The following is a 17,891-nucleotide window of genomic DNA, read 5'->3' on the forward strand; positions in this document are numbered from 1 at the left end:
GTTTTGTAGATCTATGTCAATGATACACGTGCTGATAATTTCATCGAAATTGGTTAAAGTTTCTATGAGCTACAAACGGTTAAAGATGATGAAAATCGCACTATCACGACTTTCGGCGTAAAACTGTAATAAATCTGCAGATTCTTACATCTTTCGATGCCTGTTGCTTGTTTCTCCATCAACATATTTCGATGAAATTTTATAATTGACACCGATTTCCAAAACGTATTTTTTTTCTTTTTCATGAATAACAAGTAAGTCGTTTAATAATTGTGTTATTAACTGTGTTATCGTTTCTTTCTTCCGAGAGGAATAAAGTGTTTTATTACTTATGAAAAACTTACCCATTCGTCCACGAATTAATCTGCTTCGACCGAACTGTGTCAGTGTGTCGATCATGACCTATCCGAAACATCTGATTTTACGACCGTGTCGATGAACTCACATGATCGTTCCTCGCCAAACGTCGCGCGGTCCGCGGGGAAAGTGTGGAAAAAAACAAAAGACTTCACGGCGTTCTCGACGTCTTCTTTCGGCACTCCACGTTTATTGTTGTCGATGCCGATGTTTCTTGTGTCTGTATTAACGCTCATCGGTGAGCTCACTTCCCCGCACCGATCACTTCCTCTTGCCACAGGGAGAGGTTGATATGTTTATGAATTTATTATTTTGTTGTTCCTGTAGCTTCCCGTGGACCGCAATTCTTTCGAAGAATTTCGCGAGGCCGTAAATCCCTCTTACACTCTAGGTGGTGTATTGTCGTCCTGACGACGGAAGAGAGCATCGGTTATGGAGAGGAGAGGTTCGCGAGGTTTTTGTTTCTTCGATGCGTCGCGCAAGGAGGTTTATTGCGGGCCGATGTGAGTTTGATTCCCTGGTCAGGCGGTGGCATTTGATTAATGAATTTTATGATGATAAAATACCAACCTTTCCCTGTGGCAAGAGGAAGTGATCTGTGCGGGGAAGTGAGCTCACCGATGAGCGTTAGTAAAGACACAAGAGACATCGACATCGACAACAATAAACGTCGAACGCCGAAAGAACACGTCGAGAACGCCGAGACGTCTTTTGTTTTTTTCCACACTTTCCCCGCGGACCGCGCGACGTTTGGCGAAGAACGATCATGTGAGTTCACCGACACGATCGTAACATCAGATGTTTCGGATAGGTCAGGATCGACAAACTGACCCAGTTCCGTCGAAGCAGATTAATTCGTGGACGAATGGGTAAGTTTTTCATAAGTAATAAAACACTTTATTCCTCTCGGAATAAAGAAACGATAACACAGTTAATAACACAATTATTAAACGACTTACTTGTTATTCATGAAAAAGAAAAAAAATACGTTTTGGAAATCGATGTCAATTATAAAATTTCATCGAAATATGTTGATGGAGAAACAAGCAACAGGCATCGAAAGATGTAAGAATCTGCAGATTTATTACAGTTTTACGCCGAAAGTCGTGATAGTGCGATTTTCATCATCTTTAACCGTTTGTAGCTCATAGAAACATTAACCAATTTCGATGAAATTATCAGCACGTGTATCATTGACATAGATCTACAAAACGTATTTTTTAGATTTTCATTTCGAGCACGGATGAGCCTCTGTTGTCCGCCCCTGAGCGCGGGCTCTACGCGCGCTGTAATTGGCCAGTGTTTTTCGTTAATAACTCGAAAGCGAAGCTGCAAACTGGATTTTGGAAAAGGAAAAAATTGTTCAGAGTCAACGCAGCTACCCCTCATTTCCGGATGTTCGAGGAGTTATGGGACACCTTGTATATATATAAAGTTTAAAAGAGAATTAATAGGTATTGTTTTTCTTTCATAATCCTGCATCCTATGCACTACTGTTCAGTCAACGAAAATTAATTCCGACCAGCATGACACCTATGTATAAATTTAATACGACCGCAAAGGGTTAAAACTGCAGCGCTCTAAATGTGGGTTTGTCCATAGGGAAGTGGCATACTTGGGAAACGTGATTTCGGAGGACGGTGTGCACCGTCAGGGAGTTCCCAACACCGAAAACGATGAAAAACTTACGAGAGTTCCTTGGCCTAGCGGGCTATTACCGACGCTTCATAGACAAATTCTCCAAGATATCCAAACCCTTAACCTCCCTCCTAAAGCGGGACAAAAAGTTCTCGTGGGGTAAAGACGAGGAACGTGCTTTCTGCACCCTTCGCGTGGCGCTTTCAACAGAACCGGTCCTCCAGTGCCCGGATTTTTCAAAAAATTTTCACATTACCACTGATGCTTCCGCGTACGCAATCGGAGCGATACTGAGCCAGGGAGAAATCGACAGCGATAGGCCAATAGCCTACGCATTTAGACTACTACATGGCGCGGAACAATACTACTCAACAATTGAAAATGAATGTCTTGCGATAGTCTACGCGGTTCAACACTTTCGCTCATACATTTACGGAAAACCATTCAATCTAATCAGTGACCATCGGCCACTCGTTTGGGTAACGTCAGTAAAAGACCCAACATCGCGCCTCCTCAGATGGTGCCTTAAACTGGCAGAATACGAATACAAAATAATATACAAAAGCAGGAAAACTAATCTTAACGCCGACGCCTTATCCAGAAACCCCGTTCCAGTGCTCCCCGTTCATTCGGATTCCTCAGATCCTCCACTCTTCACTGCCTCTAATCAAGACCCACCACCGTCCCCACCACCTTCCAGTTCCCGTACTCCAACCCCAAGACAACGGACAACCAACACAACAAACCCACCAACACGCAAACGCACAATAATACCTACCCGAGGCAGACTCATTATGAGAAGGGACAACATAGCTTGTTTTGTATCTTTGGACGGACAACCAATCGACGCTGGCGCGATAGATCTCGCAACACATAATAAACTCAGCGTCCCCCGTAATGCCGAAATTGGCCGAGCAAAAATTTCCAACAACGGTACTCATCGACTAATCCTTCTACCGGTAAAATCATCACATGCTCATACCATAGATCCGAATGATCTAACCGAAGTATTACGATCATTATACAACATCGCCACAGAACTAGACCTCCGTACGATCAGTATCTCGCGAACCTCAGTCGACGACATACCATGGACATCAATTCAGCAAATCCTACTAGACTTATTCGAGACAACAAATACACAGATCATTACCTGCTCACATGAAGTACGAATACCCTCTGTATCAACACGTCACAACATCCTAATGGAAAACCATGCATCGGCAATAGGTGGCCACAAGGGCATTTCTGCGACGTACCACCGTATTAGAGAAACTACCGACGTACTACTGGCCTACATTAAAAGTAGACATACAGAAGTTCATAAATACCTGCGAGAGTTGCCAACTACGAAAACTAACCAGAATCAAAACACGACAACCCATGACAATCACGGACACACCCGGACATACCTTCGACAAAATCGCACTCGACATTGTCGGACCTCTCCCTACTTCTCCATCCGAAAATTCATACATCCTAACAATCCAAGATCTCCTCTCAAAATATTCCTTAGCAATTCCCCTTAAAACCGCCACCTCAATAGACGTGGCTGACGCATTAATAAATCATTTCATCTGCCGGTCCGAAGCGCCGAAAGCCATACTAACGGATCAGGGCACAAATTTCACGACCGAACGAATTAAAACTGTCGCAAGACGATTCAAAATAACTCAGTTCCGCACCACTTCGTTTCATCCACAGCGCTCGCATCACGTGCTCATCAAATATCTGAAGCACTACGTATCAAAAAACAAATGGGATGACTGGATAAATCTATCCATGTTATAATATAACACAAGCGTCCACGAGGGGTGTCGGAATTTGATCGTTGAGGCGGAGTATATGTTTGCGGAGGCTCGCGGGATGTGGAAGGTGTAGGCGGGGGAGATCGCTCTTCGCGTGGCATTCTTGATGAGAATAGGGCCGTGTCCGAGGAGTCGGAGTGAACGGGAAATACGGGAGCAGGATACCTAGATAACGCGTCGGCGTTTAAATTCGATTTTCCAGGCTTGTATATGACCTTGTATTCATATTCTGCCAATTTCAGATGCCAACGGAGTAGTCGCGACGTCGGGTCCTTTACCGACGTGACCCATACTAGGGGACGATGATCCGTGATAAGGTTGAACTGTTTCCCGTAAATATAGCATCGGAAATGCTGCACGGCGTACACGATCGCGAGGCACTCCTTCTCGATGGTCGAGTAGTTTAATTCCGCACCTTGGAGCAGCCTAGAGGCGTACGCGATGGGTCTGTCTTTCCCAATTCCGCCCTGGCTTAATATGGCTCCGATCGCATACCCGGACGCGTCGGTTGTTATATTGAATGGTTTCGCGAAGTCGGGATATTGCAGTACCGATTCTGTCAATAGTGCTTCGCGGAGCGAGCAGAAGGCGCGCTCTTGATCTTTGCCCCACACGAACTTGGTGTCTTTGCGCAGGAGGGAGGTTAGTGGTTTCGAAATTTGGGAGAATTTGTCGATAAACCTTCGATAATATCCGGCTAACCCAAGGAACTCCCTTACATTTTTCACCGATTTTGGTGTCGGGAAGTTCTTCACTGCGGAGACCTTCTGCGGGCAAGGTTTTAGGCCATCCTCCGAGATGACGTGCCCGAGGTATGCCACCTCCCTATGCGCGAACCCGCATTTCGAGGACTGGAGTTTCAGGCCCGCGTCGCGCAACCTTGTGGCTAATTTGTTAAATTTCGTTTTGTGCTCTTGCAACGAGCTTGCGTAAATTACTATGTCATCCAGGTACACAAAAAGTTCTGTGCCCTGGAGACCCATCAATACGGCGTCCATAAGTCGTTGGAAGGTTGCGGGAGCGTTCCTGAGTCCGAACGGCATGCGTGTAAACTCGTAATGGCCATAGGGGGTGGAAAAAGCTGTTTTCTCGGCGTCAGCCTCCTCCATGCCAATTTGGTGGAACCCACTGACCAGATCGAACACGCTGAAGTATTTAGCGCTACCGAGTTGATCCAGAATTTCGTTAATACTGGGTAGCGGGTAGGCGTCGTTTACTGATTTTTCGTTCAGCCCACGGTAGTCTATTACCATGCGCCATCGTTTCTGGCCATTCTCGTCGGCCTTTTTGGGTACAATCTACAAGGGTGAGTTATACGGAGATGTTAAAGGGCGTACTATGTCATTTTCTAAAAGTTCCTTCATTTGTTTATTGATTTCAGCCTTGTAGATTGGCGGATATCTGTACTGTTTTACGTTTATGGGAGTTGGATCGGAAGTCACGATTTTGTGCTTCACGATGTTCGTCCTGGTCAGTGAGTCGCCAGGTAAATGGAATATATCGTAGTTGTGTGAAACTAACTCGCGAGTATGAGCGAGTTCTTCTTCGTTGAGGTGGTTTGTTTTTATAAGATCTAAAATTTCATTAGTTCTCTCCGTAGGAGTACGAGACTTCATCGCGTTTACGCGTGATTCGGCGGATACAGTGGATTCAGTGGATTCAGTGGATACAGTGGTATTAGCTGATACAGTGGATTCAGTGGATACAGTGGAATTAGCAGATACAGTGGATTCAGTGGATACAGTGGATATGGCGTTATAAATTCCGTTGATCTCGAGTATTTTTATGCTTGGCATGGGGAAGGCTACGGTCTCGGAGGATGTGTTTACACATTTTATGAAAGCCGTGCCGTTGTTCTGCCTGACTAGGCAGTCGAGCGTGATGACGCCCGGCGCAAGGGTGAGTCGCGGTACATAACCGACGGTCGGGCCCGTGGCGGTTACCGGAATACAGGCCACGGTACGGCCTGCTACGCATACCTCACGCTGATTTTGCGAGAAAAATGGAATCGCAATGTCGTTCCATATGACGCTATTTTTGGTGTAAGAGATAGTGGCCTGATTACGTAAGAATGTGGAGCCCAGGATTCCCTCCACATTTATGGGGAACGAATCCGGGACTACATGGAATTTAAGAGGCTTTTTGTACAGCGTTAGGTATGCGGATCCTAGGGTGGAGACCCGTTCGTGAGTTACTCCTCGAATGCTTAATGTTTCATACCTGTCAATACGCGTGTCCTCTTTTAAGGCGGATATTTTCACCAGGTTGGGCTCTGCGCCCGTGTCGACCATGAATGGGGTCGGTTTGGTGAGCTCGGGGGCGTTGATGAGGATGAGCGTTGTGAACCACTCCTCTAAGTCGATGCGGTGCGGGTGAGCTCTTCTTCCTTCTTTTCCTGAACGTCGATCTTCTTGACCTCCGGGGCGCGGTTCAGGAGGGGCCGGAGGTCTTTCTCGTTTCCCTGTTGTCTTCTCTCATTGTAGGCTCGCTTGCGGCACTCGTGAACGTCATGCCCAACATTCTTGCAGTAGGAGCATGACCGTGGTGGCTCATTTCGTTGTGGAGCGCGCGGCGGTTCACGGTACTCACGTCGAGGAGCCGCATAGGGGTTACCGTAGCGTCTCGGCGTTTCGGTTACCTGTCTGTACGTTGGCCGTATCGGCTCTGGTCTCATTGTTCTCGGCTCCTCACGGTAGTAAGGCCTGGGCGACGTGGAGCGCCATGAATCTCGCTGTGGAGGCGGCGTGTACGCCCTTTTCTCCTCCCGTCGTTCGGGCGTCTTGTCTCACTGGACGAACTGAACGTGGCGTTGTTCAGAGGGTTGCCGTACATACCGTATTTTGTCGAGTTCCAGCTGCTTGAAAGCTGAGATCGCTTCATCGAAGACCACATTAGCAGGCCTGTCCCTCATGGAGCGGAGCTCCATTCGGATTTCCCGCGTTAGACCATTAATGAAGCTATTAATGGTCAGGCTCTCGATCTCTGACAGATCGGTGTGGTGGCGGTTGCAATCAATGATCGCTTCGCGGAGATCCTTGACTCTGCTGATATAGTCAAGGATGTGTTCGTTGGCCTTCATGTAGGTGTTGGCGAGGGCGCCGCGGTAGTGGTCCACAGTGTGTTGTGGGCCGAAAACGGTTTTTAGTCGGTTGCACAGACCGTCCACGGTCTCTAGAGCCTCGTCCTCTATGGCTGTATATGCTTTTCCGCGTAGCCGGGTGATTATTAATTTCGTGAGCGGCTTTTCAACGTGCGCTGGTATTAGGTCTAAGGCGCGCTTACACGACCGTGCGAATTGTAGGACCGTTATATTTGATCCATCGAAGGTAGGTATGGAATTTATTGCCTCTCGAAGAATGTACGAGGTTGATTCATCAGTGGAGGCGGTAGACGGGATGGTTGAAGGCGCTCTTGACGGTGGTACTGTGCTTGCAGGGGAAGTACGCTGGCCCGTCCGGTTTCCTTCTAATTCTCTCCTTAATTGTTCAATTTCTGCGCGCATGCGTCTGCGCTCAAGGTCTTCGTTGTCCATCTCGCGTTGTCGTTGCTCGAGGATGCGGGTGTCCTCGCGTAAGCGTTTCTCTCTTTCGGAAATATGTTTCTGGATGGAAACCAGGTTCTCGTCGGTCGTACTTTGTAGCGCGGCGGCTTCTGCTTTCGAGCGCGTGGTCATTTTGTCGGCTGATTTGTTTATTTGCTGTGTGAGAGTGTGTGAGACGGGCGTGGAAGCAGGCTTGATAAAATAAAAATTACGGAAATTATTTAATACGAGTCAATCGTAATCAACATGCGGCCTTAGGGCGCGCGTATTTCACGATTTACCCTTGGGCTGAATTGAATAAGCGTTTCAATCTGCTGTACGATTACCTCCCACGGTCGCCTTAAGGCGCTCACTTCGGTAGATCGCACAGTGATTTCTTCGCCAGGGAATGCTCTACGGAAAGTTCTGGCCGCGCTCTCTGTTAGACGTTCGCCTTCAGGCGCTCGACCTATAGAGGCGTTTTCAGATCTTTGGAATTTACTTCGCGAATAGTTCTTCCACGCTCGTGTTTCTGTCGTGTACGTAAGTCGTAAGTCCTTGTCGGACATATGCGCTCGAATGTCGTAGTTTGCCGTTACTGCGATTCGAATAGAAATAAACACCAATCCGTGACTTCCGTAGGTACTCCTTCGTGCAGGGTTTTGTAGCCTCGGAGGTACGCTACCAGGACTTCGTCGGGGATGTCGCGATGGTTTTGCACTGTGATAGCACTGCGAGTGTCCAATGTTTCAATCACTTGCGAAGGGAACGGAACGGTATCCTCGTCTTCGGAAATTGTCAGATCGATGATCTCGGTATTCACTGAGGTTAGCACTTCCTGTGGTTTGCAGTTTTGGTATGGCACTAATTTTAGCAGGGGCTCGATCGCCCGTTTCTTCCAATCCTTGAAACTTCTACCGGCGCGGCAGCCACGTCGGAGTTTGCGTTTCTTCTTCTTTATAGGATCGTTGTGATCCTGTGCGAGAGAGGGACGAGTATGATATAGTAAAAATAAAAGAAAAGTAATACAATTATTAACCGAAGTTCACCTGTCTCAGGTTGAGCATGGTCGGCGCTGCAGCCTTACGGCGAACACTCTCCATACGATTCCTGATTCTAGGGATCTTTCGCGATCACTCGGATGGTTTGCCTTCGCTCGCCTTAGGGCGCTTTGCTCAGGTTTGCCATTCGAGTGTATGCACGCACAAAAGAAAGGAAGAAAGAAAGAAAAAAAAATTTTCTCCGCGTTCAGCCGCTGTTGTTCGCCTTATGGCGTTCAGCAACGAATTAGCGTTTTGAAAATATTCTATGGTTCGATGATATAGGAATACTCTCTAGCACTGATTCACTGGCACGTCCATACTGCGCGATGTCTGGAGCTCGACTGAGCGTCTGGGCTGAGCGCTCGGGTCTCCTGCCCGTGAGTGGAGGGGGTGGTGATGTCACCTCGCCTTTCTCACGCTTGACTCTGCGCGTGGCGCGGATGCCAGAGGAGTGATGTCACCTCGTTAGGCGTGCGGCTACAGTTATCTTATCGCAGCGATTGTGAATCCCACCGCTGTCACCAATTTATTACGTCCCGGGACGAATGTTTAGAATACTTGCGATTCTTTCCCGGTGCGTATCTCTTTCAATCTTTCTGCCCAAGTGGCACGTACGTTCAGATATGGCAGGGGACTGCGATCTGCTGCTACCGCTGCGTCGATGATGGTGATATTTATCTGTCTCCTCGTTGTCTCGTCGTTAGGTGACGGTGATTCGGCATACAGTGGCCAATACTTGGATGAACTGACTGAGGATATTCGCGTAATAATTATGTAGCCGAGATTTACTTTCGGCGCGACGCGATCGGAATGGTGAATAATAGTTAAACGGTAGGTTAAGAATACCAGAATAATATTTATGTATTTTATAATAAATGGAATACACACTTAATCGTATTTAGTAATTATTAAGATATAATATAGTAACGTATGGAAATAGTAGCGTATGGAAATAGTAACGTGTGGAAATAGTATCGCGATGTCGAGAGGATGGAAGCGGATTCCAGAGCCTCTAGAGGTACGGCTCGTCGAGAGTCCGTACCTGCGCGGTACTTGATCGGAACTGAGTCTGCTTCTGATTCTCTTGTGGCTTAATTTATATGGTTTGCTTGGTGGTTCGGGCATCGCGGGGATGCTTACAATTATCTCTGTTTTTTTCTGGGTTTTGTTATGGGAAAGTATTGAGTTGCTCGGTTTGATCGGAGGATGTTTATAGGAGATAGAAGTGGAATGTACGGTGTGGCTGAAGGATGTTTAGTAGAGTCAGAGGATGTTTATATGAGATAGGAGTGGTATGCTCGATGTGGCTGAAGGATGTTTATGGGAGATATGATAGAGTGGAGTCAGAGGATGTTTATATGAGATAGGAGTGGTATGCTCGATGTGGCTGAAGGATGTTTATGGGAGATAAGATAGCGTGGAGTCAGAGGATGTTTATGTGAGATAGGAGTGTTATGTTCGATGTGGCTGAAGGATGTTTATGGGAGATAAGATAGCGTGGAGTCAGAGGATGTTTATGTGAGATAGGAGTATAGGACTTAATCTATTGATTATATATGTGGTCTTAATCTTAACTTAATACTAACTCCAACGTCGTCACTCGACGTCACAGAATAGAAACTGAAATACTGCTGTTTTCTCGCGAAAAACACGTTTTGCGGTACTGCAAACGACTGTTATCTCTTTATTTTGCATGTTTCGACACGTAAAACGTGTTTAAACGAATAGAAACTGAAATACTGCTGTTTTCTCGCGAAAAACACGTTTTGGAGGGAACACATTTCACACCCCACGAACTAGTGTTCGGCCGTTTAGCCCACCTCCCATCCAGCTCCTCATTTATAGAAACACCAGATCCTACGTACAATTCCTACCTATCCGACCTACAAATCAAACTCAACAATACCATCACCCAAGCTCGGGAAAACCTAGGCTCCGCTAAGGAACGGTTAAAAACCTATTACGACCGCAAAATGCACACCGAGATCTTTAAAGCAGGGGACAAAGTTTACCTACTTAAGGGGGGAAACCAGTTTAGGAGTCCGTTTTTTAGTGATTTTCATGATTTTTTTTTTAACAAGGAAGGAATGAATAGAATTTGTTTAAACTTGGAGAATATTTTATTTATATTTTCAAACATATCTTGTAATTTTTTTAATCCATTTCCTTTGAAAATATTTGATATATAAGCTGCCGCCCATCGAAGGTCGCCATCAGACTTTGTTATCTATGTACATTCTGGAGGTCATAGTTTTCATCTGAAATCAATATGGTTTTGCAATTACATTAAAAACATATTTTCTAATTATATGAACCTAACTCTGACCCAAAAAGTTGAAAATTGCATGTTTTATAGGTGTTTAAACGAAAAGGTATCATTTTTTGCCATCTTTTCATAACTGTTTTGCAATAAAAAACATACTTTATGCAATGATATTACCCCAGAATTAGGTTCATATAATTCGCAATTAAATAAAGAAACTACCTATTACTTTTTACCCCCAAATTTTTGAGCTAGAGTGTACACAGTTTGAAAAAAAGTCCTTTCGAGAAAAACGCGTTTGAAAAAAAAATTACCGAAAACATAAAATTTAGGGCAGTAATAAATGATTTAAACTGCTTACCGGTTAATCAGCGATTCCAGCACCATATAGCAATCCTTCTTCTTCTTCATACGCTTCGTTTTGAGCTTGCAACTCCTCTTTTCGAGCTTTCCGAGTTTCCTTGGTCTCCAAAGCGCTGCGTCGATTTTGTCGGCTCTCGCGCCGCTCATTCATTTCTTGTGCGTAACTGAAGCAGCGGCTACCAACTACAATCTTCAGCTCGTTCATCACCAATAAAAGGGCTGAATTTCCTTCATTGAATAAGGAAGCAGCCAAATATGCTGCGACCTCGACTACTTTCAAACCAGAATGCAGGTGTTTCGGAGCCAACCGCCAAACGGTTGAATTGAAACTTTCGTTTGCATTCTGTGTGTGGCCGCCTAAACATCTCTCCAGTAACTCATTTCTCGATAAATCTTCATATATCGGAAGAATTTCTTTCTGGACATCAGGGTGCAATGGAGTCGGATGTGTTTCAGGGTCCGTTCCAAGAGCTTCAGCTTGTTTCCACTTGCACCAGCTGTCTACTCCCTCTGGACAATTTTCGTGTTGTGGATTGTCATCTGTCGATATCATGTGATAGTAAGTTGCCATTATGGCCTTCTTCATGTCTTCGACGCTATCAACATTTCTTCTAATCGCTAAGCCGTAGTACGTGCTGAGTTTTTTCACTAAAGCCTCCGTCAATTTTCCTTTTCCGCCCAATTTTTTAGCTTTCCTGACGTTTCGGAGCCGAGTTCCCATCCTTTTCTGCACGTGGCCTATGCATTCACTTTTGACAACTGTCAGTTCATCACCGTAAGGATTTAAATTGACAACTGCCGTGAACGTTTTTGAATCTCCATCGCCGATATAATTACCGTATTTCACTTCATATAATTCCTCTGATCTCGAAAACATCTTTTTAACAGATTCCACTTCCATGCTTCCCGCAGATCCTTCATGTGTTTTTGTGCAAGTTTCTTCGTCATGATCCTCTTTCCATGCTAGATACTCTGGTGAAGTTTTCGGCTTGTTCCTCCACAATGCACACGCATGACAGTAACTACTCCGTACAACCAGATCGATGACTTTTCCAGAGTAATATACTATAAGAGTTGTTATGCTAAATAATGATTTAAATCCTCGTTTCTTCCAAGTTCCATCACCAGATACTTTAAAATTCAGAATAGGTCTTTCGTGTTTTTCATTCTCTTTCCTTTCTTCTTCTATAGCTTTCTTACAGCAGAATTCATACACTTTGTGAGAGGTTTGGAGCTCTCCTGACAATAAGGAACAATTAACGAACGAAACATTAAACGCGTATTCAAACCTTAATATGAAAAATAGCATATTCGTATTGAGCCAGGTAAGTGAATAACCGACTACCTAAGTGACCGCTCCGTTCTACCCGCTGCGCGCTCCGGCACTGAACCGAGGGGCGCTTACTTTACCGCTCACAGCATCAGAACGAACTGGAATTTTTATTTGAAACTTTGGGAACATATTCCTGAATAGTTTTACTAATAATTTATAGAATAAAAAAAATTTCGATTTTTTGAGCCATCTAAACTGGTTTCCCCCCTTAAAGAACCACGAAAAGGAAAATTCGACGATCAGTATACCGGTCCACATAAAATAATACAAATACTACCACAAAATAACGCACGCATACTCATCTAGGGACGATCCCGAATCGTCCATACAAATAAACTCCGGAAAGTCCGATCCACAAATGTCAACCACATTGTCGCACACGACGCGCCCCCCACCCCAGAACGACCCAGATACGTAACGGCAAGCGAGGCACAACAGAACCAGTCAACCGCGAGTACCCATAGCGCCAACATGTGTTCCCTCTCTGTGTTCTGCCTCCTCGTTTCTCAAGCATCCGCACTCGTGGGTTACGATTGCGGCGGTCCCACCTTAAACACAACAACACTATCAACCATCGACCCAGTATCCTGCGACCCGGAGGACACCACTATTAACATGTTGAGCGCCACGCGAATTCTTAAGGAAATCCCCGTCAGGCCACGCGCGCTGCTTAGAAGCGCACTACTAACAGATTGAAATTTACTCGATACAGATGTGTAAATATATTAGGGCCATTGCTTCTTATCGCAGTAGAAGATATTTACGTTTAGAATGAAATGCTTATAGACATTCATTCAACACATTATGCGCCAAGTTTGTTTTGTCTTGTTTATCGTTCGGCCCGCTAGATAAGATTTCATCGAAATCGGCTCGCGGCCGGGGTTCTGTTTACGACAAAGTAACACAAACATTTTAGAAATGTTTCACGTGATACATTTTAGAAATGCTTTACGTTTATATTCATTCAGTTCTTTGCGGTTCTTCGCCCAGTGCAGACAAAAAACTTTCTTTACCCTTGAACGTAAAAATGTCAGTCGAAGAGTGTGAAAGCGATAGCAGTGAAATTATTTTTGCTAAAAAACGGCATAGAGTGGATGTACTATTTTTATCATCTGAGGAAGAGGAGGAGAATGTTGGAGAATGGCATGATCCGAGGGGTACTCTGTCAAACATTGTTCCTTTTACACATCCTTCTGGGTTTGTAAGTGAAAATTTGCATATAAGGTCAGATATAGCGATAGAAACCTGCTATGAATTATTTGTGCCGGATAAATTGTTCGAAGAAATCGCCCAACAAACAAACTTATATGCATCACAGCAATTAGAAGGTGGATGCACGCAGCGCTTGGCAAAGTGGACAGTGACAAATAAAAGTGAAATAAAGAGATTTTTTGGGCTAATTCTATGGATGGGATTAGTGAAACTACCAACCATATATTTATATTGGTTCCATGATCCTGTGTATATGCAAACGTTTCCGAAAAAAATCATGTCCAGAAACAGATTTGAACTGTTATTGAGAATGCTACATTTTGCAGATAACAGAAACAGTAATGGTTCCAATCGTTTGTTCAAAATACAACCAGTTATAGACACTTTGTAAATAAATTTTAAAAAATATTACAATCCAACCGAGGACATACAGGGTGCGTTTCAAAAGTAGTAGGACTGATTTTCTATAGTCCGAGCGAGACGTAGAAACAAAGTCTCTATTGGTGGGAATTGTGGGGGAGGGTGCCGCGAAGAGAATGCATGCTTACATAGTCGCCTCTGAGCGTTTGGATAGTAAATATCGCCAAAACATTGAGACTCTGTTTACACATCTCGTCACAAGCCAAGATGAACCGTACACTCGAACAGCGCTACGCGGTAAAATTTTGCGTGAGGCTTGGGAAAACTGCAACCGAGACTTACACAATGATAAAGGATGCTTTTGGAAATAATTCAATGGGCCGATCAAGTATTTTTGAATGGCACAAATTGTTTAAGGAAGGAAGGGAGCAAGTTGAAAATGACCATCGCTCAGGACGACCATCAACATCTCGAAGTGATCAAAATGTACGGAAAGTGAAAGAGATTTTGGACACTGATCGTCGTCTGACTATTCGACTGATTGCCGAAGAGTTGGAAGTGCTCGAACGACTACGGAAAAGAGTGCTCCGCGTGAGACCAGCGATGGCCAGCACTTGGAAATTGCATCACGACAACGCACCGTGCCACACCGCACTGTTGGTACAGGAGTGGCAGGCCAAACACAACTTGCTAACGCTACCTCATCCACCTTACAGCCCGGACCTGGCTCCACCTGACTTTTTCCTTTTTCCCCGATTAAAAAGGCAGATGAAAGGACGTCGTTTTGACACAATTGAGACAGTGCAAGAGGCCGTAACGCGTGGATTGAGGAGCATCCCGGTTGAAAATTTCCAGCAGGCGTATGCGAACTGGCAGACTCGCTATACTAAATGTATTAATTCAGGAGGGTGTTATTTCGAAGAATATTAACGACTTATACGAATATCTGCAATAAATTTGTTTTGATCAAGTCAGTCCTACTACTTGTGAAACGCACCCTGTATGTATTGATGAATCCTTAATTCCGTTTCGTGGCCGCATTATATTTAGACAATATTTAAAACCGGGCTATACATATGCTCTTCGTGTATATACAGGGAAAACTTTAGAAAAAGAAAATACTACGCCCACTAAAATCGTAATGTCCCTTTGCAGAGATTTATTCGATAAGGGACACACGCTATACACTGACAACTGGTATACAAGCTTGGAATTAGCGGAAAAATTAATCAATAAAAATATTCATTTAGTAGGAACATTACGTTCAAATCGACGAAGAAATCCGCAGCAAGTAATATCAAAAAAATTAAAACGGGGAGAAATCATTGCAAAAGAAAATGAACAAGGAATACCCACTTTAAAATGGAAAGATAAACGGGACATCCTAGTTCTATCGACAAATCATTCATCAGAAATGGTGAATGTTGAAAGTCGATCAGAACACAATTTAAAACCACAAATTATAGTCGACTATAACAGAGGAAAGGCAGCTGTCGACTTATCCGACCAAATGAATGCCTACAATAATCCACTACGCAGGTCCATGAAATGGTACAGAAAGCTAACCTTTGAACTGTTATTGGATACTACAGTTCTAAATAATTATATTTTATATAAAGATATCACGAAGAAGAATATCAGTATTACTGATGTTACGTACGCAAACTAGCCGACACGGCGGCACCGAGACATCCGCCTAGAGCTCACCCCCTTGAGATAAAGTAAACGAACGCGCTTCGTTCTCATGGGAAAATTAAGGCCCCCACCACCCAAAAAATACAGATTTTTGGGTATATAAGGGCATGATTTTCGAGGCTCTGGGGCAGTCACAGTTCAGAGTTACCCTGAACGTTAAAGTAGAGCAGTATCTGTATAGATAGTCATCGTTCGACACGAGCAAGATGGGGCTCAATTCCCTTTCGAGCAACCAAGTATAACACTAAACTCGTAAATGTCAACTAGATATATTTGTCTACGACGTCCCCGCGTACTCACCGTGTAAAGTCGAGAAGGAAGATTCTTGCTCAGCCAAGAATCAACCATTATAATTCATATTTAAACCATTGTAATCTTATTGTAACCTCATTGAATATTATTAGAATATAGCTATTATAGAATTGCTCAGCCTATATTCAATTAACCATCTCCTTGTAACATTAGTAACGAAATAGTTAAACTCACAAAGGTATATCCGACATTACGATACGTACTGTCCTCACAACCACTAAACCTTGTCCATCCTTTGGAGAACGGCATATAAACCACGTACGCCGACGGTTCCAATCCTATCGGACAAGTCGGAGAACGACGTATTAACCACATACGTTGAATGTTCTGACCGGTCCACCACCCCATGCCGTCAACGTATACGTTGAACCTCCAACCCTTTCCATCCTTCCGAGAACGGCGTATTAACCACATACGCCGAAGATTCCAATTCTATCGGACTTGTTGGAGAACGACGTATTAACCACATACGTTGAATGTTCTGACCGGTCCACCACAAACCTTGTCAACGACGTGTTAACAATACACGTTGAACCTCCAATCTTTTCCACCCTTCGGAGAACGGCGTATATATCACATACGCCGAAGGTTCCAATCCTGTCGGATTTGTTGTCAACAACGTATAACCCTCATACGGTGAACGTTTTGACCGATCCACAAACCCAAACCAATATTACGCTCCGTGTGAGGACACAACAAGCGTAACTCGTAACACTGAATTCCGGAAAAAATTAGCAGTACACCTTACATATTGCCGAAAAGAAGACATTCCATCTGGCAGTATTGCAACAACTTCTAAAAAACAACGACACAAACACCAAAAACTTTGGTAAATTTGAAGTAAATTTGAAATAAATTTTCAGTAATTACTTAAAACAATGTAAATTTTTTAGTTTCATATCATATTTTACACTGTCAGTCACCGGTGGCTGACGCGGCCTAAGCGGAAAGTTCAGTGTCAGTCACCGCTGACTGACGTGGCACTCAACGTGTTAAAACACAAAAACTAGACATCCAGCTCCTACAACTGGCAGATTTCAATGATGTGCCAGTCACGCAATGCCACATCGAAATAGACAAGACGATCTACTACTGCGGTATGCACTCACATATGTCTGTGGTACACAACGGAAGACAACAGTATGTCCAACCTACACCTCGAGAAGCCTGCCAACTACTTCATTCCACGGGATCAACCCTAATTACACAGACAGCCCTAATAACCGGAATTCCACCAAATACAACAACCTCTCATGGACTCACACTAGCTGGAAAAATCGGACCGGAAGGAGAATGCACCGGAACCACTTACGCTGACCCGTTCGACACCTGGACGAATGTAGTGGTCCAGGACGTTATTAACCCTCTATGCGTCCATGTAACTTTCAGGTCACATGCTAATTTATCGACATTTTACCAAATAATTTTAGTTTTTTTCATGAGATGGCGTATACATCTTAATTCTATAATGTCTCCGAGACAACCAATACCAATATTCATGACGGTTGCTAGTACCATCAACCTGAAATAACAAAACAAATGCCGTGCAAACTGTCTGCAGTAGAAGCAAGCGAAACCATTTGTTCCAATTGATATTACTTGTTCTTCTGTCGGTGTTTACCGAACAAAAAATAGTGTATATAATAGCTCTGGGTTTGTATATCAATAACAACTTATTAGTTTGCATTTCAATTATCATTTTGTTACTATTTTTTTAAGATACAGTTCCGTAACTTTGAGGTTACAGTGGGCTATTATGGCAGATTTCGGTATATTTAGGATAAAGCTTGTGCTTTCTCCTGTTTTCAGATTTATACATCATATGCCCAAAATATGAATAAAAAAACCGGTTAAAAATAAAAGAGGAAATAGACGCATCAGCGGTAATAGATCAGAAGATTCATTATTAGATTCTGAGTCCGATGAAGATCTAATAGTATTTCCCCGACGACGGATAAATATAATGGACAGTGACGAAGAATTTAGT

At 44.0% G+C, this 17,891-nt stretch overlaps 1 protein-coding gene across 1 annotated transcript; it reads left to right on the forward strand.

Moving 5' to 3' along the window:
* Positions 1-13,352: 13,352 nt before the first annotated feature.
* On the forward strand, positions 13,353-15,566 carry LOC108576251 (piggyBac transposable element-derived protein 4-like). The gene is given in 2 exon segments (XM_017939245.1): positions 13,353-13,965; positions 14,899-15,566. Coding segments are annotated over 2 exon segments (1,281 nt in total).
* Positions 15,567-17,891: the final 2,325 nt, after the last annotated feature.

The sequence above is a fragment of the Habropoda laboriosa genome, unplaced genomic scaffold (genome assembly GCF_001263275.1).
Source record: "Habropoda laboriosa isolate 0110345459 unplaced genomic scaffold, ASM126327v1 scaffold31, whole genome shotgun sequence".
NCBI classification, from domain to species: Eukaryota; Metazoa; Arthropoda; class Insecta; order Hymenoptera; family Apidae; genus Habropoda; species Habropoda laboriosa.